The sequence below is a fragment of the Erpetoichthys calabaricus genome, chromosome 13, assembly GCF_900747795.2.
Source record: "Erpetoichthys calabaricus chromosome 13, fErpCal1.3, whole genome shotgun sequence".
Taxonomy (NCBI): domain Eukaryota; kingdom Metazoa; phylum Chordata; class Cladistia; order Polypteriformes; family Polypteridae; genus Erpetoichthys; species Erpetoichthys calabaricus.
In genome coordinates this window covers 146,037,225-146,060,655 of record NC_041406.2, presented here as the reverse complement: position 1 = coordinate 146,060,655, position 23,431 = coordinate 146,037,225, and the positions used below count along the sequence as shown (strand labels likewise).

At 48.4% G+C, this 23,431-nt stretch overlaps 1 protein-coding gene across 2 annotated transcripts in view; it reads right to left on the bottom strand.

Moving 5' to 3' along the window:
- Window positions 1–3,169: 3,169 nt before the first annotated feature.
- angpt1 (angiopoietin 1) overlaps window positions 3,170–23,431 on the bottom strand; it is a 103,453-nt gene continuing 83,191 nt past the window's right edge. For both annotated transcript variants that reach the window (XM_028790924.2, XM_028790925.2), the window contains exons 7-9: window positions 14,869–15,035; window positions 4,556–4,686; window positions 3,170–3,424 (exon numbers count right to left, since the gene is read on the bottom strand). In XM_028790924.2, coding sequence (XP_028646757.2) covers window positions 3,264–3,424; window positions 4,556–4,686; window positions 14,869–15,035 — 459 coding nt within the window. In that variant the 3' untranslated portion in view covers window positions 3,170–3,263. The remainder of the gene's footprint in view (window positions 3,425–4,555; window positions 4,687–14,868; window positions 15,036–23,431) is intronic.

The following is a 23,431-nucleotide window of genomic DNA, read 5'->3' as shown; positions in this document are numbered from 1 at the left end:
TGTCCTTCATGCTTACTGGCCTCAAAGCAGACTGGCATTAATAAGGCCAGCCATTTTTGTTGGGTTCCCCTGTAGGATGAACGATGAGACGGCGGCGACTCCGTCATAGCAGAGAAGAGTGTGAGGCCAGTGGACGTTAGTGTCAACACAAGGTGTGCGTCCCAGCTGGTGTGAACGTGTGCCCGTGCCGTTTGTGACATTAAACTGGGCTGCTGTGAAGAGGCCACACGGACTCGGTCAGGCTGCACTCGGGGCCTGCGACAGATGGAGCTGAGTAGACGAGGTCCTCGTGTAAGAAATGACAGAGATGTTGGCACAGTACAGGGGGCTGCGGGAACCCGTCAATAACCTCACAGACCCCACTGAAACCCAAATAGCCAAATTGGGAGGGCCTGGGAATGGATTTTGAAAACAATTGTTTATAAAGTTTATAAATCACACAGCACCCATCACTGAGGTGGCCCAAAAGTGCTGTAGAAGAGCAGGAAGCCCCTCATGTGAACACGGCCGTCACCACCGGGCACTGCTTGGTGTTTGAGTGGCTTCTGCCAGTCGTGAGGTTTGTGTTTTACGAGCAAATTATGGAATTAGTGATCAGTAACGTTTGTAAGTGCGCTGACCTGAGCCTTCATTCATACAAAATACACAGAAGTGAAATGATTTGGAGCGGCACGAGATGCTCAGCAGGCCGTAATACTCAGGAGCCCGTGATCTCCGCAGGCCGTGCTTGTGGTGTTCCTGTTCCTCGTGCCCCATCGAAACAGCACAGCGAAGTCACTGCTCCCCTTGGGCACCTCGACTCTGGTGGTGCTCTTTGTTATCGGGCTCAACCTGTGCCATGTTCTCAGGAGGGAGTGCTGTGCTACCTGTGTGTCCTCCATTGGTGCCTGCTCTGCTGCTTGAGTCGCCCGAGTCTGCTGCATCCCACCCAGCCAGAGTGCCAGGAGAAGGTCACCCAGTAATGGAGATCTGCGATTCAGGTGGTGAGGACTGGCATCCAAAACGAATCTCTTAGCTTGCTTATTGCAGTCCTCGCATCCTCACCAGGTTTATGTCAGACTGCCTGCTGCCCAGTTCTTGGCAGTGGGAGGTGGTCCTCTCACTTTGTCTGCCCACTTGTGACCACCAGGGGGTGGTCCTCTCACTTTGTATGCCCACTTTTGACCACCAGGGGGTGATCCTCTCGCTTTGTCTGCCCACTTGTGACCACCAGGGGGGGGTCCTCTCACTTTGTATGCCCACTTGTGACCACCAGGGGGTGGTCCTCTCGCTTTGTGTGCCCACTTGTGACCACCAGAGGGTGGTCCTGTTGCCTCGTCTGCCCCATCAGGTCTTCTTGCAAGGAGAATGGCGTGTTTTTTGGACTGACAGGACTACACTGGGTTGTCGTGTCTGGATGCCTCCCCTTATATTTCAGCCTGTTTTACTCTCATGGCCGTTTTGTTCATTTTGGTTTGTTCATATTTATATTATTGGGTGTGAGTTTTGTGTATTATTTCATTTTTATGTGTCTTCTATTCTGTTTGGTGGCTGGTTCCCCAAGAGGCCTGCCTTTCCGCCTACCAAGTCCCTTGCGGTTCATTGAATGCTCTTGGTGCTGCCTGCTGGTGAGTCCTCGGCCGAGTTTATTGTTGCTTCTCTGGAGTTTTTGACCTCATGCTCTGTGTTTTGACGTTGACTTCCAGATTTGTGCTTTTAGCGCTCATTCGCTTTGGATTGCCTTTTTTTGTTTAAGCCAACACCTCCTGGGCATTTTATGCTCATCAGAGCTTCACTTTTGTCCATAAATATTTGTATTTATAAAGATTCCTTTTTTGCCCCTTTTTGCTTCAAGTCGAAGGGCGGCAGATTGGCTGCAGGTTACGTGACATTTGTGTTTGGCACTCTGAGGTCGTGACATCAACCCCCTCACAATGATGGTCATAAGACCCCTAAAGCTCCATTACAGGACAGCAGACACAACACAAGGACCCGGAGAGGGAGTGAGATGGTGTGGTGCCACCTCGCTGACGGGAGACAAAGAAAGACTTGATGTTTGAGACGCTTTGCCTTTTGTGTTTTATTTTAGAAGAATCTGATGAAGGCCGTACTGTAGAGCAGAGTATCGCTATACAAAAGCTGACACATGCATATTCACAAAGAATACAAAACAGTAAATAAGTTAAGGACCTGCCAGTCAGTTCATATTAGTAGAAAGATGGACAAAATGGCCGAGAAGACAAGAGTTTGCTTTTCACAAAAGCGTTTCAAACTACGACAATGAGCTAACATAAAAGACGTTCTAGGAGTTATGAGGAGGTTCTAACAAAAGTAGCCGTAAGCCGGCGAGTCCTTCATCTTGATCACCGGTGGCTCCTTAATGGCGGCGATGCGCCCACTCGAGGACCTTGAAAGAGAAATGAGAAATGTCGGGCCGCAGAGCGCCGCTTCAACGTGGATACTCGATTATGATGTCACCTTTACAATGGATAACACAAAGTGAACGCCTTTCTTTTAAAGTTATATATGTGGCTATGCAAAGACATACAGAGTAATTGGAAAGGATTTTATATTCACCTCAGTACAGGAAAAGAAGACAAATCCCAGAGGACGGGCCTCCCGCAAATCTGCCGTCTGAATACGGGATTCGATAAAACAGCAGCGCTGGGTGAAGGGCTCCTCATTTAGTAGCACTGACATTTTCGAGATGAGCTTTCACACATACACGTGACGCCAAGTCAACTGGAGATTTCCAGAAGAATATCAATACGACAACAGTACCGATTAAATGACTCATGCAGCAATTAAAAGAAGGAAAACGAGGGATGCACTGGAGATATGAGCGCCAACGCCACCTTAGAAAGCTCGATAACTCTGAGTAGGCACCGCGTTTCATTGTCCCTCTGAGCTCAGATGTGCCGGCTCACTTGGCGGCTCCATGTGGCGTTGTTTCCCTTCTCACGAAGGGCTTATAATGTCTGAGTTCATCCATCCCCCTAAAAGTGACTCCTTAAACGATGAGCTTTCACTTCTGCATCAAGAAGGACGTGCAGAATTAGTTACGGGGCTGAAATCACAAAGTCTGGCAAACATCGTGCCATCAATCAGCCAGGTAATAAGCGTGAGCGTCGCCAATCACGACTCACTGCTTCAAACACCGTCGCCAGCTGAATGGAGTTGTGCAGCTCACTCCTTGGCGGCTCGAGGAAGTCTCAGTTTTCCTGTCCCTTGGTTGGTTGAAAAGCCTGCCTGGCAGTAGTTGCTCTTGTAACGCCAGGGCTGATTTAGAAGTCCAGAGGTCTAATCATCATGGTCGTCGCGCGGAGGGAGTAACTGGGCCCTTTGAAGTAGTGCCACTTGATACCGTTGAGTCTGCCAAGGTTCTGTCCGAGGCTGTAATACATTCCGTTAAGATTTGAAGGACCACAGGCATCGAACCACCAACCTGCAACAGCAAAGGACAACAGAATATCAGATTTACAAGTAGGAATGAGCACAAAAAAGCAAAGGAGCTGAGCTACGGTGGGGTCAGACGCCAGACCGCCAGGCTCGTCCTCTAACAGGTTTTAATGGAAAAACGAAATCATCGACACGTGTGAATTCACGAGGAATTAACGGCCATGGGTGAGCTGGAGCTGTCATTGGCAATCTAAACCAGAAAATCAAGAATCAAAGAGCCACACTCGGGATCTTAGTTAAGGGGGCCAGCAAACGCTGGTAAGGAACATCGTGAAGAGTCCAAAAGTCCTCGTCCACATACAGAAAAAGTTAAAAGGGAAATCGATTATTAATCTCCAAGGCAATCAAGTGGGGGAATCCGCAGACTCGGACCAGCAGGGACTGCACAAATCTGGCCTCGCTTCGGAGTTTCTACGCCGTCGTGTTGCTTTCCAACAGGCGCTACACTGCTGTCTTCTGCTCAGGTTTCCACGACGTGACGACTGGCCGTTAATTGCAGTGAGTTGAGGCCCCAGAAGACCGGACTCTGGACTTTACTTTTCTGTTGGGGCTTTGGTGGCCGATAAGGAGCCCCACTGCACTCCTCGTCTCCCGTCTGTCTAATCGTCTGCTCTGAATGAGGACGTGTTGGCGGTTTCTGAAGAACTCGCCCAGGGTGTTGTGGCGCTTGAAGGTTTTATCTTAAATTTCGTCTTAACAAATTGGTAAATTTTCAAATCTTTTTAACCTTCCAACTAACTAATAGGATTCTCCTGTTGAGACCCCCAGTCTTTGACAATTTGTTTACCTTTTACAACATGTTTGGCCCGATGGTTGGGAGAGGACCAGGAGATGAGATGTTGGCTAATTCAGAACCAAGTCGTCAGCCACAGAACAGACGATTGTTACCAAAGTCAAGAAGGAGACGCTGCTAGACTGACAAACCAGAATCAAGCAGGAGATGCACAGCGAGCTCACAAACCGGAACGACCCATCACTCCGGCCTTGGAGTCATCACGCCAGTAAGGTCAGAGTGGCGACCAGCAGTGGCTCCAGGTTTGACTAACAGCGTAGTAGGTGGGATCATCTCTGGAGCCCCTGCTGCCAACACTCCTCGGAAGACAATCGGCCCCCTTACCTCCGGTCAGCATCAGGGCGCACTTGCAGATGCAGTTGTCGTTATCGGCGTCCTTGGTGCTGAAGTTGGCCCCATGGATTACCATGCTGCTCTGCTTGCCAGCGGTGCCACTGTGGCTTTTGAGAAACAATCTGCAATTCAATGAAAAATGGCTGTCACTTTAATACTGAAACACAACTGGACACGCATCAACAGCAGTTTGAATTCAAGGCCATCGTCAAGTGTCCTCAGTACAATGAGATCCTTAGTGGCACGTCACCTCAGAACAGCTGACAATGACACAATGATAAAAGACACACACACACGATATAAATATTGAAACATATCGTTTATATATTAGCACAATATTGGCTCTGTGATAGATGGCTGAGACCCCCACAGAATGGAAGTTTGAGGGAAGGCAACCTCTTTGGGATGCTACCCCCCCCCCCCAAGACGTTAGATGGCAGCTTCCCGCAGGGCACCATGGGACATGTAGTTTTATACCACAGCCCTGCTGGGTACCACCAGAGATAGCCTGGGGAGTCACGTCTAACCCATAGCCCAGAAGTACTTCCAACTCACGGGGCCAAAAGCGCAGACGTACTTCCGGGCTGAAGAACACTTGAGCTCTCCTTCCGACCTGGAAGTGCTAGCAAGTCACGTGAACAGAAGGACAGAAGCACTTGGGGGTCGAGGACTGTTGAAGACCCAGCAAGCGAGCCGAAGTCAAGAGGAGGTGGGCAACACTTGCTGGGAGGTGTGGTGGAGAGAACTGAGATGATTACTGTGCTGTGCTGCTTCGAGGGCACTTTCACTGAGAAGAAGACAATTAAATATCTTCTTGGTGCTTTTACACTGTGTCCGGAGTGTCTGTCTGTTGGGTTTAAAGGGGCAACGGCGACCCCTGGCATCCACACTCGTATAATTGGTTGTTCAGTGACTTTGTGAATGCTAATTAATTAAATAAACCCGTTAAACATCAAACTCTTTCAGATATCGTCTCGCCATAGGAATTGTGCTCAGTTTTGATTGTGGCCCTTGGAGGATGATGGCAGCTTGACCAGGGTGACACTTGGGGACATCACTCCAGCATGTGCTCAGAACTGAGGTGGACTTCCTGCATAAAGGCCAAGTGGGACGCTGCCCCCGTATCTCCCAGGAGGTGCCGCTGTTATGGTAAACTTAACCTCAGACTTGGACATAGCTGTCATCGGGACGCTTGTCTCCAGTTTTCCACGCTGTGCTTAACTTCGGATCTAACAAGTCTTTGATTTTGGAGTTTCTTTAGGCCTGGTGTGGCTCACCTGTTTCAGCCTTAGGACCCTCAGGGTTGTCACCATTGGCTTTGCTCAGGTGAGCAGAAGGAGCAGCTTCAGCTCGTCAGTTCACTCTGGGGGTCTGAAGGCCAAGTGACCCTTTGTGTGTTTTATAATTTCTACGTTTTGTGAACTTGTGTGGCTCGATATCTGGAGTAGTGACCGCTGCGATCCTGAATCCTTCAGTGCAGTACGATTGAGGATGTCGTCCATTGAACAGAAGTGAGACGTTTTTTGGATGTTCTTTGGTTTTTCTGTATTGACGTTGATGTTGAGATATTTTGTAATCCGGTCCTTTGATGGCTGCCCTTCATGACAATTATCGTGACAGATCTTTATTTTGTGTGGTTTAGTCAGATGAAAATTTATCATCACTGGTGCTGGAATACCCAATGAACCCCCTCGAAGTCTCAGGACCCTTAAGGCCACCTCCAGGGTCTTGACGGTAGGATTCACAAAATGGCGGTACACAAGCAAAAACAAAATGGCGTAGTGGAAAAGGCTAATTGTAGCAGCTTCTTCTTGAGGCGTTCCAAATTGAAAGTTTCAAATGCGGCTCCCGTAAAGGCCTTCCAGCAGTTGGTCCGAGCGTCTTCATGTTCAAAGTTTTAGTGAAATTCAAAACAGACGTTCACCCAAAAAAATAAAGGAGACCGTTGATAATAAACTCAGACATCGGTTCTGACAGGCGGCAGGACCCCCACTTGACCACTCTGCGTCCAGCGTTTGTGCTCCAGTTGTCCAGAGCAGAGCATGAAGGGCCTTACTGGACTAAACGGAATCCTCCATCATCTTAGGGAGACCCGACTTCTATTCACATTAAACAAACAAACTCCAAATCAATCGACTATGAACGCGACCTGTAAGGTTGACACTCATGAATGATAAGCTCCTTGAAGGGTCGCGTTAGCCCTCAGAATCCCGAGTTTGAAGATCCCAGAGACGACACCCAAATCTCCAACATAAGAGTGAAAGAGCAACGCAAGCGAAAAGAGAAGGACGGCGTGCAGAGCAGCAGCCACTTCACTTGGAACAGGGCCACGTGACCAGCTGGGGTGCCAGTGTTGGCGGGGAGCCCAACCCGGGTGTTCGACCCCCCAGGACCCTCTTCAGTTCCAGAGTCCTCCTGATGTTGGGCTTCAGCTCCTTTTTATTCCCATAATGAATCCATACTTGAAACATGACGGCTGACCGTCGTAAAAGCCTCAACGTCCCCGAACGTCTTCAAACTTCCACTGCCTGAAAAGCGAAACGTTACACCCAACCCTCTTCAGATGACCGCTGCACACTTTGGTCCACAAGAAGGCCTGTGCAGATGTCCTTGGTCCCTCAGCCCCCCGGTGTACAGTAAGCGGAAGATTTCAGCCGACACTGCGAGATGACTGACACAATCGGTGGGCTTCTGGGGGCACAGCCCTTTATTAGTGCTGTTCAGATGCCAGCTTATTATTGAACATCTCCTGGGGCAGGCGGTCATAAGGACAAGGGTCCCTGCGACATTCCCATCATGTGCTGCCTACCCGACCCCGGCGACATTCTTAACTGCGCACAGACTGGCAGCGCAGGGAGAGACGCAGATACCCCTTGACCTCCGCCTTTGAGATGCCAGTGGAGAAGAATACCGCAGGAGAAGAGAGAAAACATTTGGCGAGCGCCGCCCGCCTGACAAACGACGTGCTGGAAACAGAATTCAAAGGCGAGCAGCGGGCAGGGGAGGCGCGGGTGCTAACAAATCACCGAGCGGGCTGCCCTACCGGTCACGCTAGAAAAACACCATCAGGCTTGGACGAACAGCCCACGCTCTCGTGTTCAGCGTCACGTCATAAATTAAAGACCACCAATTAATGACCGCCTGGACTTCAGCTATAAATCTCAAGTGCACTGGGACGCTAAGCGTGAAAGGCCTGTGGACTGCTGGAGAGCGGACCTGCACCACCGCCAAGCCTGAGGGCAGCAGACCTGACTGGTGCCAGCAGGAGCCAACGATAAGGGCCAGCTCTACCAGGCTCATTCGTAGGGCAGAGTGGGAAAGGGGGGCTTTTTAGAGCCTGGGGTCTCCCTCTGTTCACCTTCTAAACAGACCCTCCATCCCCTGAGCTTTCACAGATTGCCCTCTTACAGAACATGGGCACAAGCCATTAAGAGGGCACGCAAGCAGCCCAACTCTTCTGTTTTGGGCCCAGTTATTTCACTGTGGCACACGTGGTGGACAATCTACATATGTACCTGCTCGACAGGTGAGGGGAACTCGGACAGAACTGACATTTGGGCAGGTGTGCCAGGCAAACGAAGCTTCACAGATGTGAATGTAAACTCGGATGTGATGGGAGTCACCAGTATGTCCAGCATGACACCATGAACATGTCCTTCATGAAAACTAAATGAGACAACTGAGGCCTGGGCAGAAGCGGGCAGGGTGCCCCATACAGAAGAAATGCAGTGACCTGTCCTGGACACAAGAGGGCACACTGTCTCAGAATAAGATTCTATGGGGCTATGCCATCCCTCTGACCAGGTAGGCAGCTGCCTCGGACACCCAGCCAGTTAAGGGGCAGCTGGACGGTGCAGGCCCACAGAAGCCATCGGAGCGAGCTGTAGGCTATGGGGGGCTGCTTTGTCCTGCTGAGCCCCTCCGTGTTTCACTCGATTGGACTGTCATGCCCTTCAACCTGACGTGTCTTTGTCTTTACTTGGGCACAGAAGATGTGTCGCCATCATGAGGTGAGTGAAGGGCGGGCAGCTGGAGAAAACCAAGCCTCCGCTGACTGCGCCAAGCAAGTCAAGAACAAATACAAACAGCCTGTCCTCGTTACCACCATGCCACGGATCACTGCCTGGCACTGCCCTCCTCCTCAAACCCACCGCAGTCATCCTGACAATCATGCCTGACAAGTCCAAACCTTCATTGTGAGAGCCTTTCAGAGTGGTGGGGGGCTCAAAGACTGAGCTGCCCACCTCATGTGTTACCCGCTGCTACAAAGGGGGGGGGGGGTGCCACTCTGGTTTACCTTCTAACATTCAAAGATCTGTGTGTGTGTGTGTGTATGTGTGTCACCTCTAAGCGTACCCCACATGGCTGCCCCCTCACCGCCTCTTTATGGCCATCACTCTCATGCCCGTCCTGTTCCTGCTCTCGATTCTCTACCCGACTGTGAAGCCCCTCACATCCCCACTCCTCTTCCTGGAAGTTCTCACCTTCATCTTCATGTCTGTCCTGTCCCCTTTCTTTAGGGCTGTCCTTCCTCTTTATGACTGACTATTATCTCCCTCGTCTTCATGCCTGCCCTGTCCTTCCTCTTTATGACTATCATCTTCCTCATCTTCACGCCCGTCCTGTCCTTCCTCTTTATGGCTGTCCTCTCTACTGCTGCCTTGTTCTTGCACTTCATGGCCGCTATCCTTGTCTCTCATCTTCTCGACTCTTCTGTCCTTGCACTTTACAGCCGCCTTCTCCCTCATCCTCATGGACGCCAACACCCCCCCACACCCCACCTCTTTACGGCTATCATCTCCCTCATCTTCGTGGCCGTCCTCTTTGCCATCTTGATCTTACCACATCCCTTTGTGAGACTTGCAGCGGGCACAGACCCTCCAGATGTCATGCTAGACACTAATAAGTGCCCCCCCCGTCATGAACCTTACTATTTTAAAAGCTGAGACCGTCTTCTCAGGGTCATCTTTCCATTGTATGCTTAGTGTCAGCTGGTATCGCTTTTTGGGTGGCTGTGGGGGTCTCACTCTGCTTAGCGTTTAAACCTCCCTGGCTGCAATTGGTCACGCGATGACGACACCTGAGGGCATCACAATGATCAGATGCGAGTCAACTCCAATTACGCACCAGCAGCCCCCCGTGCTGAACGTGAACTGGCACACCCCCCCTAATTATAAGCAAGAGAGAGGCAGACAAGAGTAGTGAGGTGGGCTCACGTTAAAGTCAGGGAAGTCTGCCCACAATTTGCATGCCCACAGATGCCAATGCCAGACGGTCAGTCTCTGTGACGCTGAATATTCAGATGTGACCACAAGAATACAAAGCATGGCCGCCGGCCGATCCGCATAACAACTGCAGGGGGCCGCGTCGCCCGCTTCATTACCTTCACGCCACATCCTCTCTTCAGGACATTCTGCTGATCTTCAGAGGATTTACTGCCTTAGAAAAGCGAACTTCAAGCCGCGCCGAGACTCCTTGGCATCTCAGCCATGGAATTCAAAGAAGAATGAAACTCTGAGTCGGCCGCGTTTATATTCTTAAATACGCCATCCTAAGATACCAGCAGACCCCCAGCTAATACACCAGGGAGTGGCAGGGCGATGTCACCCACGGGCGTGGGACACTCAGAACACCTCATCCGAGTCTTGTGTTTCCATGTCAGAGAGTCAAATTAAAGGGGGTGCGGGATGGCGTGGGCTGCGGTTAGCACTGCTATGGCCGATCACCATTTCTGACCAAATATAAAAACCTCACATTCCATGGAGAGATTGCTGGGAATACAATCAGGAAGACAAGACAGCCATGAAAATGAAACTGCCACACACTCTTCACACGACTTAGAAACTCTCTTGAGGTATCCCACCTGCCCACCAGGTGGCATCGCCAAAATGTGCCACTTTTGATGAGGTGAGGGGACAACTGGCAAAGAATCTCTCCATCAGCATTTCAAAAAATGATGGCAAGTGTGCCACCAGCCCACCCAAAGCTGCTCGTCCATCTCTGAGATCTTGTCTAAAATTGTCAAAAACACACGCCGGTGTCATCGAGTGCCCGCTTCGCTGGGCCGCAAGTTGTGGGAATGTCCTGCAGTTAAACCTCTTTGCCTGCTTCTCGGCCAGCCTTTGATTCAAAGTAACGTCTGAACAGCAATATGGGGCTTAACGTGCTGCTGCGGAAAATTAGGGGGCATCTCCTGCACCATTGTGCTGGCGTGGTGGAGGAATCCCAAACCAGGAGAACAAGAACTGGGAGTTCAAAATCAGAAAGAAATCAAACGGCAAATAATGAAATTCAAGTGCAAGACGAGGAAGAGAATCCACAATGAGGCTCTTAGCCTGATGAGTCGTGACTGACAGGGTCATGACCTCGGAGGCCACGCCCCTTACTGGGCCCAACCTGCCAATTCAGCGCAGAATAAAAACAAAAATACAAAAAAATAAACTTTAAAAGACAAACGGAAACGACATGGCAGCGCAACACGGGGGGCAGAAAAGAACAAATAGCGCATTAGACATTAAGCGCACTTGACTCCATAAAGAGTTTCGTTATTGTTAGTAGTGATATTATTATTATTATTATTAATAAAAAAAAAAGACTGTAACTGTGAAGTCTTTTAACTGAATGAAACAATACATTAGCAGCCTCAGTAGTATCAATATTTAATCTATTGAAGATGTGCATTACTATTATTAGTTTTATTTTTATTGTTGTTGTTGTTGTAATTACTGTAATTATATCTAACTGTCAATTACAGAATATTATTATTTTAAACCTAATGAGTGAATGCAGATTTTCAGTATTATTACAATTATTATTTATATATAAGAGACTAAGAAAGATTTTATCTATTATTATTAGTATTATTATTTGAATCTAATAGATTAATACAATATAAGTGAATTTAATTGCTTAATACATAATTTATTATTATTATTATTATTATCTAATCAGTGAATACATCAGTAGTATTACAGTTATGATTAAACCTACAAGAAGATTTTCATTATCTTTATTATTAGTAGATATTTCTGCTATTTAGTGAAATAGATGACTAATGTTATCGTTCCTATTCTGAAGTCCTCTAATATTAAACTCTTAATACGAGCGCCCTTTATTAACGCTGCTGGCTCCCTCCGTACCGTTCGGACGAATGCGGTGCTGCGGTGTCCCCCGTTACGGCTGTTCGCGGGTCGCTCTCTCAACTGTTATTATTTAATCACACTGATTCACGCCATTTTTGTCATTAGTACTCAGTCTAATAGATGAATATAAATATTCATTACTTTATACATAAGCACAGATTTTGTTTTTTCATAACACGCATGTATTTGTGGATTCCTTTTCTTTTCTTTTCTTTTGGCTCACAGACTCTTCTTCCTCCCAGTCAGTCCCCTCACACGCCCCCACCAGGGTGCAGGCTCCTCTTATACTGTGCCAAACATCTTGGCAAACTGTGCCAAACTGTGCCGTCTTTGCACTCCGGGGGCCTTGACGTGTTCATGTGTGGAGTGGGTGAGGTGACTCTGGTGCCAGGGCAGCCGCTGTGACCGCCACGCGGGGGTCTGAGAGGCAGTGAACCATCAGTACCAAAAACTCAAACATCGTTTCACAAAATCCGAGTAAAAGCATTCGTCGTGACACCTTTATCGTCGTTAATGTTGTATGGATGTTATCCTGCGGAGCGTCTAGAGCACCGGTCGGAAGGCGCGATATAAAATACAAAGAGCGACGGTACAGTCAAGGACAGTAAATATTTGGCAGAAAGAGGTCAAAGGCGCTATATAAGAGTCTCACTCTAGTCGGTTTCCCTGCAGTAACTGCCCTTTATGCCATACATTTTCTGCCAGAGGCTGCTGTTCAATAAAACACAAGCTGGCAGGTTCAGACGCCAGGATGGGCGACTCTGAAGTGGACAGGCAGGCTGAGACCCCGGACTGACAGAAAGAGTAAAACCTTAAGGGACACCCCAGTGCACAGCATGCAGTGATGAGGCGTTTACTGACGGAGGCCATTTAATAAAGACACGTAACGGTTATTAAAGATTGAAAGTATACAACAAAGTCTTAGCTGTGACCTTACTAAGTTATAATAAAGAGGCTTTGAGAGGGTTTGGGGGGTTTAATCTGCTTATTGGCCCCCAAAGCGCTGAACGCGTTCTTGCCATTGAGAAGATGTTCTGTCACATTTCCGTGGTTGTGTCTTCAACAGTTACACCGGTGCCATCGTGCCGACTCCATGTAGACCCTGACCAGGCTGGCAATCACTGGGCACTGCCCGTCACAGCCCCTTTATAATTATTATTATTACTTGACTGACGCTGTTATCCAAAGTGACTTACAATATCTGAGATATCATTGGATCCATTTTGTTTTTTTCAGTTTTCCATTTGGAGCCCAGGAAGGTGAAGTGACCTGCTGAGGTGGGATTTGAACCCACAAACTCAGGGTTTGAAGCCCAAAGTCTTAACTATTACACCACGCTGGCTGCCATTTGGAGCACTAGGCTGGGGGCGCTGGGGTGTGGTGCCCCTTGGAGTCCAGGACAGGCAGTCGGTATCAGACTACAAAGATCCGGGCGGGAGGGGTGGTGTTATTCCCTTTCTATCCAGAGCCCCCCCCCCACGTGTACATAATGTGAAATGTACGGAGAGCGCGTGTGCGCCCCTTAACTGTCATAAACGGCTCCCCTAGTGGACTGATTGGCTCTGCCTGTAATCTCCAATTCCAATTTTTGAGGAGGCACCCTGGCCAGCTGCCCATGTTGCCCATACCACTGCAGAGGGACACTCCTGGCACGGTGAATTGAGAATGCCAGCTCTGCCAATGTTTAAACATCTGTGATGAACTCACAATGTTCTGCCCGATGAAGTCCCTCTGCCACCTGCTCAGTTCTCGTCACTGGACTGCACGCCACACATGGGTACTCAACGTCTCACAGCAGTCACGGGATGACCAAAGCTGGCGCGTCTACGGGGATCCTGGTGGCAAGCAGGCAATCGCTCCTTTCCGAGATAACACAATTCATGAGCTTCTGTGCGGTAGACTTGTGCTATCAATTCATTGGAAGTGACACGCTGTCCAACTCCAAGGGTGAGGCAGTAATGAAGACAATGACAGATGACGCTTTGTGGAGGGATGGCTCCTGTGGCTCCACTCCTGCACGTCATGTCGTAGAATTGATGGCTGATGGACGGCAACTCATGCACAGTCCTGGTAGTGAGTGCTGGGGGCCGATGCGTCTTTAATTTGAAGTAAGGCTTCATCCAAAGTGTCATCAGGCCCCGCCATGTGCCGGCTCCATTGTCACCAGAAGGTAAGACATGATGTGCCCGTGTCCGAGGTGCTCCCTGTGCGCTGATTGCATGCTCCCCTACGATGCCATGGACGTACTCCAAAGGTTTGCTGTGTGGGTGGACTGGCAATGCTAAATTAGCCCCTGATTTATGAGTTCACCAGTTGTTGTTCCTGCCTTGTGGCCTCTCTTGGCCAGGACAGGCTCCAGCTTCCCTGCGAGGAGGAGTGCTATCTAAACGAGCTGCGTTGCCCATGTGAAATGCTTTAAGATAGTCCTTTTCATTTTCTTTGACCGTTTTTACTTGTAGACCTTTGTAAGCACTTTGCACCTGTTTCAATTGAAGAGCGCCATATAAACTGATAAACTGAAATGAACAGAATGGATTCTGCAAGGTGGATGAAGACACAGGCAATGAAGTGATGTGGGATGGCACGCAGTCCATCATCGGGGGCAAAGCAGCTGTTATTGCCAGTGTCCGCGGAGTGCCTCTGGTGTTGGACTCCTTCATTCCATTCGTTACACGTGGACGTGCTGAGCCAGGCCCACTGTATCGTCATTGGGATTATTTTTGCTCAAGTCAGCCCACAACAATCGCTCAACTGATAAAGACAGTACAAAGGCAAGTGGTTCAACAAACACAGTAAAAAGTATGGGCGATAAAGGACAGCCTTCCATTGCATTTAACTGTATGTCACCCAAGCTGTGCGCCCATATTGTGTGTGTGGTATCCACTCAGCCTGAAGTAAATCAGTAAAGATGGAGCTACGCTCGTAGACGTCCACCGCCAGCACATCTGTGACGTCTGTGACGGATATGACATTGAATGGAGTGCTGGCTGTAATTTCTGGCCTGTTCTGCTTATTCATTACTTTTAGATGCTTGTCTGGTTTATTACTTTTGTATTTTTTTTTTTACAGGTACAGCCATATTCACCTAATGACAAGTTCTCAGTAAACATTTATAATTTTACAGAAAGCAACACCACAGCACAGACAGAAAGATGAGCCCACCTGTAATTCTGCTTCTCGTTTCCGATGTGGAAGCGGTCGTATTGAGAGAACGCTTGATTGCCATCCCAGTCGGTCAGCTCGATTCTCAGTGAGTATTCTCTTTGGTTGGTCAGCAGAAAGACAAATTCGTTTCCAAGCCAGTGCTCACCGGAGAGACTCCCGAATCCCTGCAGCAGAGAGGAAAATTCACAATCAGTCCAGCCGGCCATCACACTGCTTCTCCATTTCAAAGAGGGGCCGTGTCTACAGTGAGTGCCCCCTAATCTATGGAAGTCAGCACCCGCCTGCCTCTGATGACATGTCATAAGACCCTCTGAAAGAGCGAGTGGGCCGGAGTGGGTCACCTGTACCTAAAGGAAGAACGAAAGAGCAGAGTGTATGTGGTGCAGAAAACAAAGCCTCATGGGAGGAGGTCACAGGCCAGGAGCCATGATGGCAGGGTGGAGCTATGGAGGAGCTTCAGAGCAGCAGGCCATGAAATCTCCATTTACATGTGGAGTCCAGCGTCTCTGGGGAGAAGTGGTCAGAGACCACCAGCCCTTCAGAAGGTCAGCCCTGGGGAGCATGGAGGCGTAAGGAGGCTCCAATGATGATATTCAGCATGTAGACAGAAAGTGTCCAAGCGGCTTGTCATGAGGGGCCGCAGGGTCTCCCTTCACATTGATCAGTCACCACGGGTGAGTGTATCCTGTGAAAGACTGGCATTCTGTCCAGGAGGGGTACGTGCCAAGAGAGACCCACAACAGGTCTTTTATTCTTAGGGAAGTTTAACTTCATGGAACACAACAAGACTGGAATGTTACCAGTGTGTAATAAGACGAGGGGACATCACTCAGCCTTGTGACAGCTCGTGTTGTCCAACACCTCCAGGCCTAAAGTTGAAAAAACAGGAAAAGAAAAGAAGGCTCTGAATTTTCGTGTCATTTTCACAGCTGTGTAAACGTCTACTGTTTTAATACCCGTCTGGCATGAAGTTCTGAGTCTGCAGTAACTGAATCAAAATACAAACTGCAACAAACTCTGGCATGGGCGCCCAGCGGGTTCATCAGCCTCAGCCTCGGCGCGCATGACTCCCGTTTGATCCCTCGAGCGGCGCGAGAGCAGAGGCTGGCAACCTAAAACCTCAAACACCAGCCGAGGGTCTGCATTACACCCAAGTGTGGCACTCAGCTACCATCTTCACACTTCTTCTGAGTGCAAAATTACATGGCCGCCCTTAGGGAAAACTCTGAATGGCTCCGAAGAGCAGAGCGCAAACGAACGCCTCATTTTATTTGTAATAAATGAAAGCAACTAAGTCGCCCTCGTCGATTCTGTCACCTCCTCGGCTCCTGCAAAATGGCAGTAATAAGAGAGAGGAGCATACGGTGATAGCACGTTGACGCACCCACCACGAACCACCTGGATTGTGCCCGCTGTCCTTTCTAGCGCCAGCTCAACTCAAGGGACCGGGGAGAGCCCAAGGTTGCCCAAGGACGCTGGCCTTAGTGCCATCATTTCACAATCTGCTACGCGTCCACAGGCAGAGTCAAACCTTAGTGACCTAAATGGAGAAGTGACTTCCACATGGGGTGTGCCACCCAGCACATTAGGACTCATTTGCTTTCCTCCTCCACCCTGTTGTGGTTTCCTGGAGGATGTAGACCTCGTGGAATATTAAAACATGGCTGTTTGTACCAGCGACATGACTACAAGCTAAAAGAATCTTACGATTGTTACTTTGCTGACTTTGTCACGCCCCAGTGAGGACTTGCTTGACTTCAAAGAGTAAGAGGACATCACTGGGATGGGGAACACTCAGCTCGATTTGGAATTTTGAAGAAGGAGTTTGAGTTTGAGCACCTGAAGAAGAACGCAGCTTCACACTGGTGTACGTGAGAGGGTCCTTTAAGAGAACTCCATGCCACACATCCAGCGCCGTGTCCGAGATACGGATTGTGCCCTCGAAGAGTTTCAGTGTGTGGCCTCTCTTTAGTGACCATTCCAGCTTCATGTGCAGGTTTTGATGGGTATCGACTTGTGGCTCTTCTACTTCTGACATTGTTGATGGTTTGGCGCTTTGGTTCTGGCAGCACTGTCTCGCATTTTGTATTTTTTGACCCTGGCTCCAGTTTTCCTGGACGTTTGTGTATCTCCCGGTCCAGTCAGTCACAATCCCTGCTGAAAGAGCAGGTGGGTGCTGTCCATGCGGAGGTCCAGCAGATTATCTCTGCGCATAACAACTGAGTATCGTTTTGTGCTCTTGTGAGTGGCGTTGCTGTTTCGACTCCTCCTGGACGAGACTCCTGTCGGACATCACAGCCTGTCTCTGACTAACACCTCAGGACAAGCGGCAGCAACACCAGGGGTGACCCCTCTGATAGGGAGCTGCGCTGCCACTGCTGTTGTGGACCAGGAGGAACAGGAGGTGAGCAGATGCTGGGAGACTTTTGTACCACTAATGTATGCTACAGGTGGGGGCCGTCCTGTCCCACTGCTTATTTGGCTGTCGGCAGGAACCCTAAGATGGAACATCTGGAGTTAGCTTGAAAATGCTAATTAAGGGCACTTTTAGGAAACTGTCTGGACGTTTCCGTTTATATGAAAATCGTGTAATTGTCGTTATGACCCTAAGCAATTAGCGTAACACATATTATCATTCATATTTCAGAAGCCGCCAGTCCGCAGTTATTACCATGCCGGCCTCATCAGTTCGAAAAAGTGATTTTGGGTGAAAACAAACGGGTCGAAAATCAAAGGGCTTAAAGTTATATAAGTTGTCCTGAGATTGACAGGGGGACGAGAGGGTCCGCTCTTAAACATCTCACTCCGAGTGGGCGTCAGCAGCCATAAGTGGCTTCATCTCTTGTGTACCTTTGTGTCACAACTAATTTGCTCCTGAAATGAAACGACTGGGCGTGCAGGTCCACCACGGATTAGTGAATTAATAAGAAGCTCTGTGAGCGGAGACGTTGGCCGAAGTGTTGAGATGAAGAACAGATGTGACTGAGGGTGCCCAGTCTTTACACGCCACCTCAGCAGGCCCATCATGAGCGAGTGAGCAAATGAGCAAACGCTTGGTACAACCCATTGATGCTGCAGACTGGAGGTTTAATTTTCTTCTCCTCCACTGGTTCTCTTAATGGACGGACATTGTGAGGATCCCATCACATCCACCACTGTGAAGCTACGTTCTTCTCCAGGTGCTCAAACTCAAACTCCTTCTTCAAAATTCCAAATCGAGCTGAGTGTCCCTCATCCCAGCTAAGGACACCCTGAGTGATGTCCTCTTACTCTCTGAAGTCAAGCAAGTCCTCACTACACAGGGGCCTTCACTTTGTCCACAGGCCTGCCTACCTACCTATACCTCTTAGTCAAACGAGGAGACCTCCCTGCTAACCCTGTCTGGATGGCCTCGTATTTTAACTCGGCAGGTCTGCTGTCCTATGTGTCTATGAATCGTGTCCTAGAGTTGTCACCATGGCAGGCACCCACACGGATCCTGGTGTCAGACTTGAGAATTGAGGCCTTGAACTGAGCCCCTTGGTGTTCCTGTCCACCCTGTGATGCAGCTGAATGGAGTCACCCAGAACAGAAGTGTCCTCCTGGTGCCACCTCAAGGCCATCCCTCTGGCGCGTTCACAATCAGGTGGTAATGTGATGACGATGGCCATTGTAGGACTGGCCTACAGTTTGTGTCTCCTCGTTTCCTTGGATTTCCAACGGTGGATTTTAGTGGCAAACATTGGGAATTCAGGAATAAAAGAGCATAAGCACCATGAGCAAAGCTTGCAGAGTTTGTATAAATCTGTAAATGGAAATCCCAGACACGGCGTCCAGGGCTGTGAATGCTCATCTGACATCTGAAATGCTGCCTGACTTCTTCACAGCTCCTCCTCCTCCTCCTCATAAAGGCCGAGGTCCTGGAAGTCATGATGTCAAAATGGCCGCACTTTTAGAACTCATTTACATTGAACGCCATGAAAGTATGTAAAGAACTGGCGAGTGCAGCAAATAAAAGGAGCTGATGGGGCGAATTCACCAGACATCCTCCGAAAGATGAATTTATGCACCACAGACTCCCCAAGAAATAAATTTTAGGCGCATGAAGACCCCAAGGACCTGCATGTCAAAGACTCCTGAATATGCAACGGCGGAGTCTCCTCAACGACTTTCCAGCTGGTTTGCAGCTTTGATGGCATAAACACCTTGACGTTGGAATTGCCTCTAGGTAAAGATTTGTGGCGAGGTTAGGGGGGCTTGTCTGGATTTTAAACGAAACCGCCGGGCAGACATCTGCTGCTCTCCAGCCAACGTGCACTTGTCTTATTTTTAGAAATAATAGAAATCTGTCAGGCGGCTCGAAGAAATGAAACAGCGGAGAGAGGCTGTGATGGAAAGGCCCGACTTCACTCGCTGAACTTCTGATTTCGGTTCTCTTGGTGTAACTTTGGGGGGCTTCATGACTCTGGTGTAACTTTTTGCAAGCCTGGCTTACTTTTGCTGTTATCGCTGCCATCTTGAATGGGTTTCTGAGTTTGTGACCTCCAGCCAATTGAGGTCAGAGGTCACTCACTGAGGTCACCTCAGCAAACCCCCCTGCTCAGTCGTCTTGAGTTCCTTCTCCGTGTTCTTGTCGTCTGTTTCATCTTCTGTGTATGTTCTGTCCTCGGTTTGGCTTTGGTTCAGTTGCCTTGCTGGCTTTTCGATCGTTTTTCAGATTTCTCGCCTCGTCTCTTCTCCTGCTTATGGTTAAAGTCTCTCTGCTCGTCGCCTCGTATGACAGATGTAAACCTAAAGAGTACGTTTACCGGACCGCCGATTCGGTGGGTGAATTATGCCCATGAATTTGTTCCTTTGCTCGACTTTTTACTTTCTAATTAAATGTGTTTGTTTGAGTTCCCAAAAGCTCATTTTCTCCACAGAAAATTTCCAAATCAAACTAATAAACGGACTGCTCAATGTCTGTGGGGGTCTGCCCTTTAAAAGGCGAACAATAGGGGGGCACAAAGGACAAGGGGAGGGCTCACGATCAGACACACTTCGCCCAGTTGGCACAGATGAACAGACGCCACGTGGCGTGGCGCTCGGTGGGATGTCATTGGCGTTGTTGTCGTCGTTGTTGAAATGTTCTGCTTTAACTTCTGTTCTGTAAGACCCTAAAATGGTCACAATCAGGAGCTGAGCTTTGTGCCCCTGAAGTGTCGCGTTGTCCTCCCTGCCACTCATTAGGGTGTCGGTTGGTTTTTATTTCTTTATATTTTTCACACGACTTTCTGAAATCAGCACTTTGTTTTTGGCTCCCAAATAGGATTGTGATGATGATCTCATTTTTTGAACCATTTTGTCCGCCATGTCGTCTTTTGTATTCTTGCTAGGGGCGTGTCCTAAGAGGTCACGACCTTCAGGAAATGATGCGGTGGGATTAGAGGACCCCTAAAGAACGACTTCCTTCTCCGAGCTGTGGATCGTGTTGTTGCTCTTTCTGAACATCTCCACCATTTTTCCTGGTTCTGACTTTTGTTTTTGCCCTGCACCTTTGCCTCTTGTTTCGACTTTGACACTCGTGTCATGACATTGTCTGATTATTTTTATGGTGGATGAGATGATCTCGTGGTGTGGTTGGCAGTGATGGGCCTGGTAAACAGAAAGGCCTTGTGATCTCCCATTGGCTTTGGCCTTGTCCCAAAACTGTCACTCCACTTCATGGTCAGGGGGCAGCAGCCTACCATGGAGGGGGTGCCAGTCCATCACTGAGCCCATGTCCTCATGCAGGGCCAGCTTAGAGCCACCAGTCAACCTAAAAAGCCTGTCTTTGGGATGTAAGAGGAAAGTCATAGGAGCACCGATGCATGTAGACGAGGACCGAGCTTCAGAAAAACGAGCTTTGAGTCAGCGGCACTGAGCACCATGACGCCCGGCAGCACCAACAGCTGACAGCTTGATGTTCTCTCCATCCATCCATCCATCCATCTTTATAACCTGCTAATCCAGGCCTATCCCGGGGTGCTGTCATCCTAGCAGGGGTGCCAGGCACACCACACTAAGGGGTTGTGAAGAACCAGACTCTCCTTTAAGAAGAAATTCACTTCATGCAGAAGAACAAAAAGGTCCAATGAGGATGAGTGTCTCTTGATGTCCCCCACCGGCCCCCCAGCTCATCATGTCAGGCTGAACGGAGCCTCACTCGGTGTACTGAAAAAACATTCAAGCCGCCTCCTCAGCTTCTGCGTAGGCCTTAATAAGTCAGGGAGGTCCAAGCTGAGTTTTCACATGTCGGAGCTTGGCCGTGGGCCATTTAAAACATCGTCTTCCTCACTGATTTGGGCCATTGTCTCAGATCTGCAAGTCTGCTCTGAAGCGGTCTGACACCGGTGACACATGGCAAGTGATTTAGGGCCCGAAACAGAAGGGGTGACCTGACCCCATAGCTGACTTCATAACACGGCGCCTTTCTGAAGCCGAAGGGTGTGTGCGCATCTCTGGAGTGCCAGTCAATGACGGACAAATGAGTGGAATTTACAAGACGGACGTACATTTACCAAATTAGATTTATATCAATGGTAATAAGAAGAATGAAAACTCTCCGCACTTCCCTACAGTGTGCAGAGTAACAAATGGCAGGCTGAAGGAGTGGCAGCTCAAGGCCCGGGTAGTAAGTGACAGTGGCTGGGTGTTAAGGACGTGCCACGAGGCCGACTGCCAGTTGATTTTAATCGTTCTTTTCGAGTTCAGCGCTCACCACCGGCCTTCTCAATCTTTCCAGCGGCACATCTGGAGCACCGAGAGAGCCGTTCTGAGAGTGATGAGCAGCAGACGTATTCTCATCGAGAGCTCGATGGCTCGCACTGCACTTCCGTTCTGTCTCCCTGGGTTCAAACTCTGGCACTGATTATCTGCATTCTCTTTCTGTCTCGCTGGGGAGCCGCTCTTGTCGACGCTGGAATGCAACGCTGACAATCAGGCAGGCATCGATTAAAGGCTTCATGACAGAGTATCTGTTGGATTCAACTTTCACAGCCTGCTTGTTTTGTTTTTTATTTTTTTACAATTGGATCATCTGAAGCCTAAATGCGTGTATCTGGAGACCCACGTGGGGATGTTTTGGAAGGTTCCCCATTTTATTAAGGGCCGGAAAAGACATTTCCACAAGAAAGAGAGACCTTCTCTGCCTTTGCTTACATGTGTTATTAGGCAAACGTTCAAGAGAAATCCACAGCCTTACTGTGACTTGTAGTGGCGCGCATTAAGATGTAGTGGTGCGTATTAAGATGTATTGGTGCGTATTAAGATGTAGTGGTGAATATTAAGATGTAGGAGCGCGTATTAAGATGTAGTGGTGCGTATTAAGATGTATTGGTGCGTATTATGATGTAGTGGTGAATATTAAGATGTAATGGCGCGTATTAAGATGTGATGGCACGTATTAAGATGTATTAGCACATATTAAGATGTAATGGCGCGTATTAAGATGTATTAGCACATATTAAGATGTAGTGGCGCGTATTAAGATGTAGTGGTGCGTATTATGATGTATTGGTGCGTATTAAGATGTAGTGGTGTGTATTCAGATGTAGTGGTGAATATTAAGATGTAATGGTGCGTATGAAGATGTAATGGCACGTATTAAGATGTATTAGCACATATTAAGATGTAATGGCGCGTATTAAGATGTATTAGCACATATTAAGATGTAGTGGCGCGTATTACGATGTAGTGGCGCGTATTAAGATGTAGGAGCGCATATTATGATGTAGTGGCACGTATTAAGATGTATTGGCACGTATTAAGATGTAGTGGTGAATATTAAGATGTAGTGGCGCGTATTACGATGTAGGAGTGCGTATTAAGATGTATTAGCGCGTATTAAGATGTATTGGCGCGTATTAAGATGTAGTGGTGAATATTAAGATGTAGTGGTGAATATTAAGATGTAATGGCGCGTATTAAGATGTATTAGCACATATTAAGATGTAGTGGCGCGTATTATGATGTAGTGGTGCGTATTAAGATGTATTGGCACGTATTAAGATGTAGTGGCGAATATTAAGATGTAGTGGCGCGTATTACGATGTAGGAGTGCGTATTAAGATGTATTGGCGCGTATTAAGATGTATTGGCGCGTATTAAGATGTAGTGGTGAATATTAAGATGTAGTGGTGAATATTAAGATGGAATGGCGCGTATTAAGATGTATTAGCACATATTAAGATGTAGTGGCGCGTATTATGATGTAGTGGCACGTATTAAGATGTATTGGCACGTATTAAGATGTAGTGGTGAATATTAAGATGTAGTGGCGCGTATTACGATGTAGGAGTGCGTATTAAGATGTATTGGCGCGTATTAAGATGTAGTGGCGCGTATTAAGATGTAGTGGTGAATATTAAGATGTAATGGTGAATATTAAGATGTAATGGCGCGTATTAAGATGTATTAGCACATATTAAGATGTAGTGGCGCGTATTATGATGTAGTGGCGCGTATTAAGATGTAGTGGTGAATATTAAGATGTAGTGGTGAATATTAAGATGTAATGGTGCGTATTAAGATGTATTAGCACATATTATGATGTAATGGCACG